We start from the raw sequence: 13,004 nt of genomic DNA on the forward strand, positions 1-13,004 counted from the left end.
TTACTGACAATGAAAATGGAACGCATCAACCCTCATGAAACATCCATACATAGCTAGTGGCTGTATATTTTGCTACAAAAACAAGAATATTCTTCACTATATTATTTTCAATATATTTGTAGATCGACATTTGGAGGAAGCACAGTTTCTAAATTAAGCAGATCTACAGAATCCATTTCAGAGGAAATTGAGGACCACAGTTCGCGAAGGGACACAATTGTTAGTCTATCAGGTAAATGCTTTCTAGAGAATGAATGAATATATGGTTGTTAATATTTGATTTATAGTACACCACATTCCTCACGATTCCCTACAGTATCAAAAGTGCTGGGACACCCCTCAGGTCAGTGTTGTGCTTAATACATTTAATTCTGTTTCATAAGTGAATTTATACTGTATGTTTAAAAGAAAATGTATTTAATATTTTACTGAATTTAAAAACATTTGATTGAAAATAGAGAGCAAATTAAAGTGAGTTCAAAATGTAATTTACACCCATCATGTACTTCAACCATGTGTGGCTTTCCAGCAAATGAGGCATTTTTTGCATCATGTTAATCATGTTCTTGCACAACAAGAGGAGACTGGCTGAATTTTGATTGAAGATAGTATTATCTTGGCCATGGCCTTTAAAAACAAAAGATTCTGTCTTGAAGATAACATATTCTTGTACTGGTAAGGAGTGCATCATCAAAATGCACGCTTAATGTGGTTGGGGAGTGTGTTTGCACCTTCTAAAAATTAGAGATTCGGTTAGATTACGGATGCAGGTAGATCACAATTCAATAGTCAATACCAAACATCACAACTGCCTTCACAATTAGCTTTATACTAAAATACTAAAATATCATGTGTGAATTATTCTCAAAAGTTGGCCATGTTCTAGTGATTTAATGTTCCCATATTAACCCAGGAATTTATTGACATTCCTATGGCTCTCACAAATTATGAAGCAGAAACCCTAGGACCTATATCACGTACTATTTCACAGGTTACATGAAGTGATTGTGTCCTAGGCAAAGACTTTTGTTTTCATGTTGTTTAACTTTAATATGCCATTCTTCTTTAAATGTTATTAGATCATTAAAAGGTATAGAAGCTGCTCATATTATTAGAAAGCATATGCAAGGGGTCGTGGGATAGACATTTAGGGCCAAATGTACACCGTTTTTTGATGGTGCAAGTAGCCCGATTAATTAAATCAGTCCATTTGCGGCCACAAAAAAGTCTTTTTACATGTACCAAACCAACTTTTGTGATCCAGTAACCCATTGCCAAATAGCAAATTGGGTTAGCGAGTCGGTATTAGGAAGGGGCGTGTTAACGGCATCCCTTCCTAATAGTGACACAGTAGTATTTTTGAATGGTTTGCAAATAGAATGCTGTTATAAAACATTAAAATTTTACCACCTACTTCAAATAGGTGGTAACCCATTCGCAAATGGGGAGGGATCGCAAGAGGACCCCTTTCCCTTTGTGAATGTATGCTAAAACTTCTTTTAAGAGCACTGCTTACTTACAATTTTTGTCTTTGAAACGCATCCCATTTTCCTTTACATTTGCATTTACAAAAAAAATTGCTTTAGTTAAAAGTGAACACAGACATAGTGGTCTGTTGGCATCAGTAGGCCCCATCCCTGTGTTTTTAGCAATTCCCAATGAGTCGCAAATTATGACCTACCTTATTAATACTGATGAAGTGGGTACATTTTCGAATCACTGGGAATCGCAAATGGTGTAAAACACATTGTTGAACATAGTTGTTTGCGATTTCCTTACTATATCGGCCAGACGTGGAGCACTGCAACTTGTGGCTTCTGATAATAAAATATGACTCCAGCCTTACCTTTAATCCTGTTTGTCAGGATATCCCCTTGTTAGGCCACCTGCAGAGCAGTCTTGCTCATGTGAGCAAGACTGCGAGTCAGTTGAAACGCGTTGGTGGTGGTCGATGGTGTAATTTGCACACAATAAATTGCTAAAAACGAAAACTTTGTTGGAGTGCGGTACTTTCCTGAACTAGGAACCTTTGATGTGGCTATATCGAGGGGGACAAGCCCGTCCCTTGTACCGGCACCCGCTGTGAAAGCGCGCTCTCCTTGTGGGCTGTTTGATATTGTGATAAAACTATAATTACCTTACAGTACTATTACGAAAAAACTAGAATAATTTCACAGTTGTCCACTTCACCAGCTGCAAAACGTTTTGAAGCAATTCATGCTACATAAACTATTAGCAATCAAATGAATGAACTAACCTTTGTGCTGGGTCACCAGCTCAATAGTGGTTTGGCCTTTAAAGGAAGAAGCGAACTAAATGATAATTGTCACATCCAACAAACTTCTGCTGATTAACAGACATAAATATTTCTCCCAACCATTAGGCTTCCAATATCCTCTCCACTGCATTTGATATAGTGAACAGTCTTAAAATGTTGCTCCACATTCCTGCATGACCTGCATTATTTCACGCAAAGGGTATTTCAAGCTCTCTATAACTGTCAGCCACCTGTGGTGTCCCCCAAGGCTCTGTCTCTTCCATACTTTTCAACCTTCTCCGATACCTTCGATCTAGCTAGCGCTATATAAAACTCTCAAATAAGTAAATAACCTTTAAATAAAACCACTGGAAGTCATCTTGTTTACCATGAGCCTGGCATCTGCCATTTTTCTGTTGATGACACCCATCTCTACCTAAAGTTATTGGAAGTCAATGCAGTGTCAAAAAACCCAACCAGGTGCAGCGCATCTCTACTGCTCAATCTTAAACATTTCAACCCAGAATCAACTTCCATCACATTGCCCAGTCTTGGTATACCTTCACCAGTATTCTACTCATGCCCTTCTCACTGGCATCTTCAGATGCTCAAAAGCATCCATTAAATGTATTGGCCATGCTGCTGCACGCCTTATTAAAGAGTAATCTAAACTTTAATCTGTGTAGCAGAGATACTGCCCACTTATGGTGGACTTTGCTGCTCCAAAAGCCACCCACTTTCCAGACTGGAACTATAAAATTGCGATGGTTAGAAAAGTGGAAGACATGCATCCTCGGCCTATATTCACAGGCGACAATATGTAGCTGGGAATATGCGGATGAAATAGGAGGGAATTAGACTCCCCTCCAGTGTTGTGAGAAGCAGTGATAGTCATGCATGTTGTCCCCCAGAGCTTCAACCACATCTTGTATTGATCCCATATACGGCTATATCTCTAAGCATTTGCCTTCATTGAGTCCTTGTTTCACAACAAATGATTGTACCTCTTTTTTCCTCTGTCCCTGCATGATGTATCCAACCATTCATTGTCTTGATGTATTCTACAGAAAGAAACCACTTTGCTTGCAGTCAATCGGCAATGCCATCAAAAAAGACTTCACATAGGATGGTCACTATTAGTGCTTCTTCTGGCAACACTGGTCACCTCCATCTTCCAGAGTGAACACTATTTCCAAACACGCTCTGTCCAGTATCAAAAATCAATATCCACATTTAATCACGTGCCTGAAAATGTCTTCATTGTCCCTGGCCTTATCAAAAGCAGCCCACATTCATCACTTTTCCTTGATTCTCAGCCCTCACAGCCAAAAAGAGTTCAGTTTGTCTGTTATGACTTTCTCATCGCTTTTGGCTTTTAGATATTTCATCACATTCAGGTATGTTCCATTAAATTTCGAACCTCTGACATCAGGGCCACTTCCCTGAATTATTTCAGTGGACATTATGCTTCATCTCTCCATTCGTGGAATGGGCATTCAAACAAGGTGGGTCTGCCAATACATTTTCAATAAGTTCCCTTCTGCGAGGCACTACCCTCCAAACAGTCTGAGACAAGAAATCAGGAGAGAGCACGGGGCAGTGTGGGATATCATTTCATTGCTGTGTTTCTGTGGGCAAGAGAAAAGAGTGTGTCCAGAAGGACTAGTTTACACACTTTATAGAGCATACCCAAGACCATCAATTCTAGGGTTCTTATTGCTTTATTTTGCTTATTTTAAATTATTTAGATTAGCGAAGCAAATAAATATTTTTTCATGTCTTAGAAAATAAGCCTTCCATTTACAGAGCACCACATTTACAAAAACACATTTTTACACAATATTATATTTCATTTAAAAACGAAAAAATTCAAAGACAAAAAAATGACAAGTGAAACAAACTTAGACAATCGTGTGAAATAGCATTAACATTGAATGTACAACACCAGTCCTAGTTTTAACATAAGGCACCAAGCGGACGTTAGATTCTTAACAAGACATTGTCATTTGTCCTGCCTAGGCCGAGAGACCGGGGTTATGTCTTCAAAACAATCTTGCCTACACAAGAGGAAAAAATGATTACTACATTCCTTAAGGCACAATATATACACAATCCCCCGAGCTCACAAGAGCCAATGCGTTTCGACTCCACACAATTCACGGATTCTCCTCAGGACTTGGACAAGGTTGATATCTTTAAAAAACAACAAAACCATAAGTGAATTTGTCGATTTTGAGAGGCTTTAGACATAAAAACACTTCACTAATAGAACATTGTTTTCCAACAGTGAGGCGCCAATTACTGACTACACTCAAGCCGTCAGTGCAACTTTGTAAAGTCTCTGTGGAAACTGGGACTTTTAACTAAAGGTAAAGGTCGCTCTTTACTAATCTCATAGCTTGTGAACACCAGCACATTGTATAAATACAGCCATATGTGCGCGCAACGTAATGTTTTGGTCATTACCTTGCCCCTAGATTTTTCGTCACTTCTCATGGCAAATTGAACCGTCAGGCACTTAGAAGAGGTTTCAACTATTCCTCTATACATAGGGCGGACGCACATCACGCCGCTTTCAAGGTACTCAAATGCAGTATCTGTTGTAAATATTCTTTGGGTCGCAGTTTAGGAAACATAAAATATTCACTTATGGTTATGTTGTTTTTTATAGATATCAACCATGTCCAAGTCCAAGTCCTGAGGAGAATCCGTGAATTGTGTGGATTCGAAACGCGTTAGCTTTTGTGAGCTTTGCAATGCCCTTTCCCTATTTCATTGATAAATCTGATCTAATTTGTTTCACTTTTGGAGCAAAACAATCCAAGTGGATAAGAATTCTGATGACTGTAGTTCTCTTGCACTAGTTATATTGCTTCACAGCAAAGTGTCTTTCTTAGTTTTTAATTCCTAAAGAACTACTACTTTCAAAGCACAGATCAGTAGTTTCTTTTTTTTGTTTGTTTTACAGATATACAAATTCGGAGAGATGAGATCCGGGAACAGCTGACTGAGCAAGATCTTAATAAGGTTGTGGATGTATTCTTAACAGAGACAGAAACACTATGGTTTTTGGACATGCCTGCTTTGTTGGTATCAGTGGACGCTGAAGAAGCAGAACAAATCAAGTATGTTTATTTTAAAACATAATACTATTCGGTTTACTTCAGAAGGTAGCATCAGCACATAATAAGTATGTACAAATGGGAAACAACCTTTACAACGCAGTAATTACATTGCACCACCTTTACATAGCAGTCATTACATCGCAGCATCCTTTACATAGCATGTCATTACAACGCAGCCATTCATTGCATGTCACTACAACGCATGTCACTACAATGCAGGCATTACATCGCAAGTCATTACAATGCATACCATTACAATACATAGTACCCTTGCTCTGTCCAACACTTACCTTACTGTTGCACTCATTGGAGTTAGAATAGTAATTTTTACCCCTACACTATCCAACATTTACCCTACTGTTGCACTATCAGGAGTTAGAATAGTAACTTTTTACCCCTACACTATCCAACACTTACCCTAAATGCATTGTAATGGTATGCATTGTAATGGTATGCGTTGTAAAGGTAGTTTCTGAAAATGCGAAGTAATGGCATGCAATGTAAAAGAATGCATTGTAAAGGATGTTGCGATGTAAAAACTGCATTGTATAAGCATGCATTGTAAATGTATGCGTTGGAACGTCATACATTCTGTACAAATACAGTTAGCTGGTCTGGGTCTACTTGTAAAATCAATTTTCTTGACAATGGGCTCTAGTCAAGGAAAAAACCTTAACAAGTATGGGCGCATGGGGTGTTGCTAGGCACGCCATTATGGTGGAAGCAAGTTAGATTGGCTCCGTCAGCCAGATACTGAAATCAGTCGCATCACGAGACAGCTGGGTGCCTAAAACGTCTGCTTTGGTCCCCCAGACGGGGCTTACGTGAAGTCTGCAGCAATGTATTGTTTGGGGCCCACGTGCCACTGCCGGGGGCCAGGGAAGACTGTGAGGAGGAGACCAACAATTTGAGGACGGTATCGTAGTTTGCATTGGTGGGTGGACACCAAATCCAGCCCGCTAATTTGCGCTGCCGTTGAGACCGCCTGGGCCGCACTTAATCCGGCTTGTGCACTGCACCAGCCAATACCATTAACCTACTGTGGTGACAGCGGGGGGCCAATGGAGTCGCAGCTATGATAACAGGGCTGCCTGCCCAGGAGACTCCTGTGCTATTTGGCCGTCGTGGGAGCTGGTGAGGGAAAGCGGCTGATCTGGGAACGATCTGCCGTCTAGCGGCTCCCAGCCCCCACTGGTGGTGCGGCGTGGGCAGTGGACATCTCGTTGACGCCAGGCCCCCACGCTCCATGCGGGTTGCAGTGGTGTGACTGGGGCCTAAAAGGAGAGGCCTCTTAAAATAAGAATGTGGGACGCAGATCCCCCCCGGAGTATTTGGCCCTGTCGGCTGTGAAACCAGGGACCGTACCAGTGTGATCAGGATGCCCCCCAATGCTGTGTTCACCACCGAGACGCACTGGATTACCGAGGTCCTGATTGGGTGTGGTTGAGGGGCTCCCCCACTCGAGACGGGTCGTGGCAGTAGAGCCTGGGCCTAAGAAGGAGGCCCAAAAACGAATGACTCAGACTCCTTTGGAGCACCCAGCCCTGGCGGCTATGACACTGGGGATTACATTGGTGTAGCAGAGACGCCCTTGAGTGTTGTGTACCTACTGGGTGGCCCGGTGTGCGTTGTGGATGGCCAGCGCCCAATGGTGCCTACCAGGTGGGGGGACCTCCATGTGAATACCATAGGTGCTGCATAATATCAAAGCTAAGTGATTGGATAAGGCCAGGGCTTGCTGTATGTGGGACTGCAAGAACTGAATAGCCATTGACGCCCTCCCCCTGTAGTGGGGCTGAGCCTTGCATTCACACAGTGTTAAGTTAGCATGAGCCTATTAGAAGTTTAAACGCCATTTTACCTTTCTGCTGTCTTTTGCACACGGCACACACTTTACTAATTGTTTAGAGTTAGGCTGAGTGTTTTGTTTCACATGAGAATAACTTGTTTTTCTACATCGCTCGACTTGCTTTGTAAGCTTAGTCTGAAGAGTGAGTGCCGAGGCCTTCAAGGTTACTTCAACACTGTGGCTGTTGTTTGAACTGATCAGCGCACGTTCTAGACATAACACATATGCAGCTGCGGCCACCTCAGATACTGGCACCTTTAATAATGCACTGTGTCGGCATGATTGAACTCACTTGGAGAACATTCGTATGTTGAGAGCTTGTGCAGAACTTGATGTGATTTACTCCTGCTAATCCTTGAGGTATGGGGTCGCCTATGCAAGCCTAAGAGACCTTCTGTAGTTATAAAATAACCTACTAGCGAAGGAGGGTGAAATATAGATATATATTTAACCTGTTTCCATTTAGCATTATAACATGCTTTCTCCCTTTGTATTTTATGGAATAGTAATTATGCTGACAATCTTATTTCTTATCATATGTCTGCTTGTATTAGCTAAAATGCTGCACTTTAGATCACGGCGTTAAAATAAATATTTTAAAGTTGCACGTGTCTCCCTTTACTCCCTGTTCTGGACTGGTATGAGAGTATAACGAAAGAGTGTTCATGTTTCCCACTTTTCCTGAGGTAATCTAAGCCGCATGTTCTAGGTTGTCTACTCATTGGTTTCTTTGCTGTAGGACTAAGTGCTAATGTGACACAGATTGCTTGTCTGGTAGGGGATTTTGGCTACTAAGGTGAGTTTTTGGTACACCCTAATTCACTGAGGTCCTGAGTCTCTGTGCACGGATGTATGTCGTTACTACGCATGCTTTTACAACGCATGCCTTTACCACGCAACTTTTACAACGCAAGTCGTTACTATGACTTGCGTTGGGGGGCGCTGGATAGTGAATAGTTTAACTTACTATTCAAACTCCAGTGCCCGTGGATAGTAGGGAAGGTTTTGGATAGTAAATTAAACTATTCCCTATCCTACAGCGCCCCCCAGTGCAAGTCGTTGTAACGACTTGCGTTGTAAAAGTTGCGTGGTAAAGGTAATGGGTGGTAAAAGTTGCGTTGTAAACTCTGTTCCCCCTGTGCACAGTTCTGTGTCTGAGCAGAATCCCTACTATCCCTATTGTTGGTGGACACCTCAATGGGCGGTGTAAGCACCATACCCCCTCACCATGACAAAAGATAAAGCAACCGGCGGGAACCCTAAACAAAGCACCATGGACACGTTCACTGGGGACGGTGCTAAATCCAGAGGATCTGAGGGTTACCCAGTTGTCCCACCAGATAATTCCGTACTACTAGCAGCAATTACCAAAACAAGAATGGCCCTGGAGGCCCTGATAGGCTCGGTCAGATCAGAAGTATTGCTGCTGCGCCAAAATCTCAGGGGGGCAGTGGAGCGTATCACAGAGGCAGAGACGAGGGTCTCAGGGGTATAGGATGCCGTTTCTGAGCAGCAGGCGAAGGTCTCATCCCTGGAGAAAATCACCAAGGGCCTCGCCACGTGGGTAGAAGATGCAAAGGAAGAGCCCGCAGAAACAACCTCCGTTTCGTGGGGTTCCTGGAGAACAACAAAGATGGAGACTCTGAAAAATTCCTCTCCGAATGGCTGGCCTCGTGGATTACAGAAGATGCTCTACCCCCCTGCTTCATCATAGAATGTGCACACAAACCCCAATTGCAGCGTCCACCTCCTGGGGCACGACGGTGACCCATGATCACTGGTATCATCAATTACCATGACAGAGACTCAATCCTTAAGCAAGGCAGGATGAAGGGGGATCTCTTCTATGATTCCCAGAGAATTATGATCTTCCCGGACTATAAGAGAGCAGTCATCCAGCTGCGCCAGTCATGTTAGGATGCCAAGGCATGGCTGCACAAGCCTAAAATCGAGTACTCACTTCAATTCCTGGCCAGGCTAGGAGTCATATACAACTCACAAACTCTTTTCTTTGATATGCCGGAGACATTTTCAGCTGGATGGATGAGAAGACTCGGCCCAAGCCCCACACTCCTCCTTGATATGAATCAGACTCGTCCTCGGGTGAACTGCACCGCTGACAAAGCCAGCAGAAGGACAGACAGTGGCACGAGTCCAGGGCCACATGGCGATCCAAGACACAAGAGGGTGATCAAAATAAAGCTTCTGCTGGGAGTGCCTCTACACAGTTGAAATGAACATACATTTAAACCCAAGGACTATGCTCCAAGATATTTGTGTTATGACTATTCAGCCACCCGTTAATTACTCACGGGCCGGACCACTTAGGCACACCCTGCCTTTGTTGTTAAGTTGCCATTATTGCTTATGGGTATGCGGGGATCCATTGGAGGCACATGTCGTCAGCCCCTCGTTGGGGCCGTCTGGGCGTCCCATCCGCGACAGATGCTTCCATTCTATGAGATATTGGGGTGGGGGGACGATGGTTTTATGTTTTTTGTATCCAATGTTTAGACAGTGCAATAGTAGATAGATGTCCTACTGCGCAACTCTATACAACATACCACCCAAACACATATCAAGGTTGCTGCCAATAGATGAGACCCCACATGGGCAGCTTCGCTTCATGCACTTGAATGTTAGAGGGGTACTTGATAAATTCAAGCTGGGCGCGATACTTCGCTATGCAAAGCGTTCTAGAGCAGACATTGTGATGCTGCAAGAGATGCATCTGATGGGCAACAAAGACACTGTGTCTAGACCGCTATGGTTATGATCAAGTGTACCACGCAGGGTTCGCTTGGGGCTCTAGGGGTGTAGCCATTCTCATACATCGTTGAGTTCCATTCATACACACTTCCCAATGGGCTGAAACACATGGGAGATATATTATTGTCCTTGGATCCATCAAAGGCAAACACATAGTTATGGGTAGCATATACGCCCACCCCGTTATCTCAAACATTCATTGATTGTTTCATAAAAGTGTGGGCTCTCCTACCAGAGTGTCTCGCAATCATGGGTGGGGACTGGAATGGTAAAATGCATGTCAATTTCGATAGGGTTCCCCCCCCTGGGGCCAAAGAGAATCCCAAGGAGTCCAAACTAATAAGTCGGGTGAACATGTTGGGCTGGGTAGACGCATGGAGGACGAAACATCCCTATGACAATGGCTACACATATCACTCTGCTGTGCATAATACATCTTCCCGATTAGATTATCTATTCATACCTGGCTGTCATATTCAGAGAATAACTGAAGCCACAATCCTGCCCCGTGGCTTATATGCTAACTCCCCCATTACACTAACACTTGCGACTGGTTCACACCAACACCCATTCGGATGGCGGCTATCCCCATGGCATCTGCACAACCGAAAATACAGGGACCAAATAAATGAAGCAGTCGTGGAGTATTTTATCCATAACGAAAATGCCGTCTCATCACCAGAGACACTGTTGGAAGCCAGGAAGCCCACTATACGCAGGGTGAACATAAGTTACAATGCGGCAGAGCATAGGCGCAGGACGAGGGAGCTCCTACACCTAGAAACACAAATCATAACACTAGAAAGTCGCTGTCACAAGCGTGAATCTGCTATAGCGCGTAGGAATCTACGATTGGCTAAGCAACAATATGAAAGCACATTAATGGAAGAAGCCAAGCAAGCTTGTCTGGCATCCCAAAGCTGAATATATCAATGGGGAGATAAATCTAGCAAATTACTATATCGATCATGTAAGTTGACAACAACATCCACCTCCGTCCCCCTATTCAGGATGTGCAGGGAATGACTATTACAGACTGTAACGGGGCAGGGTCTGGGGGAGTGGTATCAAGCGAGACTGAGTCAGGGAAAAGTGCTCGTAAAGAAGGTTTTATTTTTAAGTATGCTTTTCTCCTTTTACTAGTCACTCGCAATCTGGCGAATTCGTTCCTCCCGTGGGACCGTGGTAGGGCGAGTCGCCGAGTCGGTGGCCTCCTGGCTTGATGGTATCAGCTGGGCTCCGCTCATCTTCCTCCTCGTCGGCTCCAAGTCTCGATCGGTCTGCTCTCCGTTTCCACTCCAATACTCCTTCCGCCTCCAGGGAATCGCCGTCCGCCGTCTCGGAGGTTCTTCCGGCTTTTAGTCCCGCATCGACGTCAGGGGGCGGGGCCATGACGCTCTGTGCTCCAGGGTTAAAGGGACCCTGCACCTTTTCCTCCGGGCTGTACCATACTGTTTCTCCTTCCGTGGGAAACCAATCTGCTGGGTCAGATTCGGCAGTCTGTGCAAGAGGAACAGAAAGGGGGGTCAGCGGTACGACAGACCACCAGTCCGAGGCAACCCCATTGTCCATTTCAGAGGCACCCACCTCCCCGTCACACAGACCCGACAGAAATCGGCAGTAGTTTTGCGCAATTCTACATTGAGCTATATCGACCAAGAGAGGTGATACATGTTTCACTGATCGAGAGTTTCCTAGATGATATCCCACTACATACTGTCCCGGGGGATGCACGAGACTCCCTAGAAACACCCATAACACTGGAGGAGGTCACATCAGCCGTGTCCGAGCTACGGATGGGTAAAGCTCCAGGCCCTAATGGATACCCGAGCGAGTTCAACAACGCGTTTATATCTCAACTAGGCCCTCATCTCCTTAATACCATCAAAGAATCGATAGAGAAGACACACCTCCCATCCGACTGGCGGCACACAGAGATAGTGGTTTTTCCCAAACCAGGCAGACCACCCGAACAATACTCCTCATACCGTCCAATATCTCTCCTAAACACAGAGGCCAAAATCCTAGCTAAAATTCTAGCGAATAGGCTGCTACCGTATATGTTGGATATTGCCCACTTAGATCAAGCTGGTTTCATGCCCCATCGCTCTACCCGTCATAACATCCGGTGAGCACATAATACGATCGCAGCCATGGATTGATTAAATAGACCAGCAGCATTACTAATAGCAGATATGGACAAAGCCTTTGATTCTATTAGCTGGACATATCTATTTACACTCCTGCTACGTTATAACTTCGGCCAATAGTTTATTAAATATATACACCGATTTGATCGCTACAATACGAGTCGCCAATTGCACTTCACCCCCATTTCCAGTGGGACGGGGAACATGGCAGGGATGCCCCCTATCCCCTCTCTTATATTTCCTAGCCATCGAGCCACTGTCGTATCGGTATGGAAAGATGCGCTAATTTGGGGATTTGAATGGACAATAGACATATCTTATTGCATCGTATTATATTCGGACAATATGCTTTTTTTCCTATGGGGGGAGGAGGCGCATCCTGAGTAGAGCTCTGTACATGTTTTCAATCTAAGTACTGTGGTGGTATTGCAGCAACAGACATGCAGGCCTATTACACAGCCTTACATCTTCAGGTAATTAATGACTGGCGCTATGGATCTAGTGACAACCCAGCATACGCAACAGAACAATGGATATTAAATGACCTGACTCTTACCTCCCATTTATATAGTAATTCGAATCACCGCATGGTGTTACCCGCCACCAAAGTAGTTATTCTTTCTTGGCAACAATCCCTCTGCCGAATGGGGTGGTGGGGTTGCATCACCCGTGAAATGCCTCTCTAGCATCACCAGTTATTATTTCACTTGAGGGGCTCCAAGGGTTTCGCAAATGGGATTATATCAGCATCTCAAACACTGGCGACGTCTTTCAGAATACTGTCCTCAAATCGTTCCAGGCCCTTAAGGATAAATTTTCCCTACACTAATCTCAGTTCTACAAATACTTGCAGT

The 13,004-nt window shown here is 44.0% G+C and overlaps 1 protein-coding gene across 1 annotated transcript in view; it reads left to right on the forward strand.

Moving 5' to 3' along the window:
• Positions 1-13,004, forward strand: part of DNAI4 (dynein axonemal intermediate chain 4) — a 496,013-nt gene that overhangs the window by 97,507 nt on the left and 385,502 nt on the right. The window contains exons 4-5 of the mRNA XM_078668935.1: positions 123-232; positions 5,226-5,382. Coding sequence (XP_078525061.1) covers positions 123-232; positions 5,226-5,382 — 267 coding nt within the window. The remainder of the gene's footprint in view (positions 1-122; positions 233-5,225; positions 5,383-13,004) is intronic.

The sequence above is a fragment of the Lissotriton helveticus genome, chromosome 1_2, assembly GCF_964261635.1.
Source record: "Lissotriton helveticus chromosome 1_2, aLisHel1.1, whole genome shotgun sequence".
NCBI lineage: Eukaryota > Metazoa > Chordata > Amphibia > Caudata > Salamandridae > Lissotriton > Lissotriton helveticus.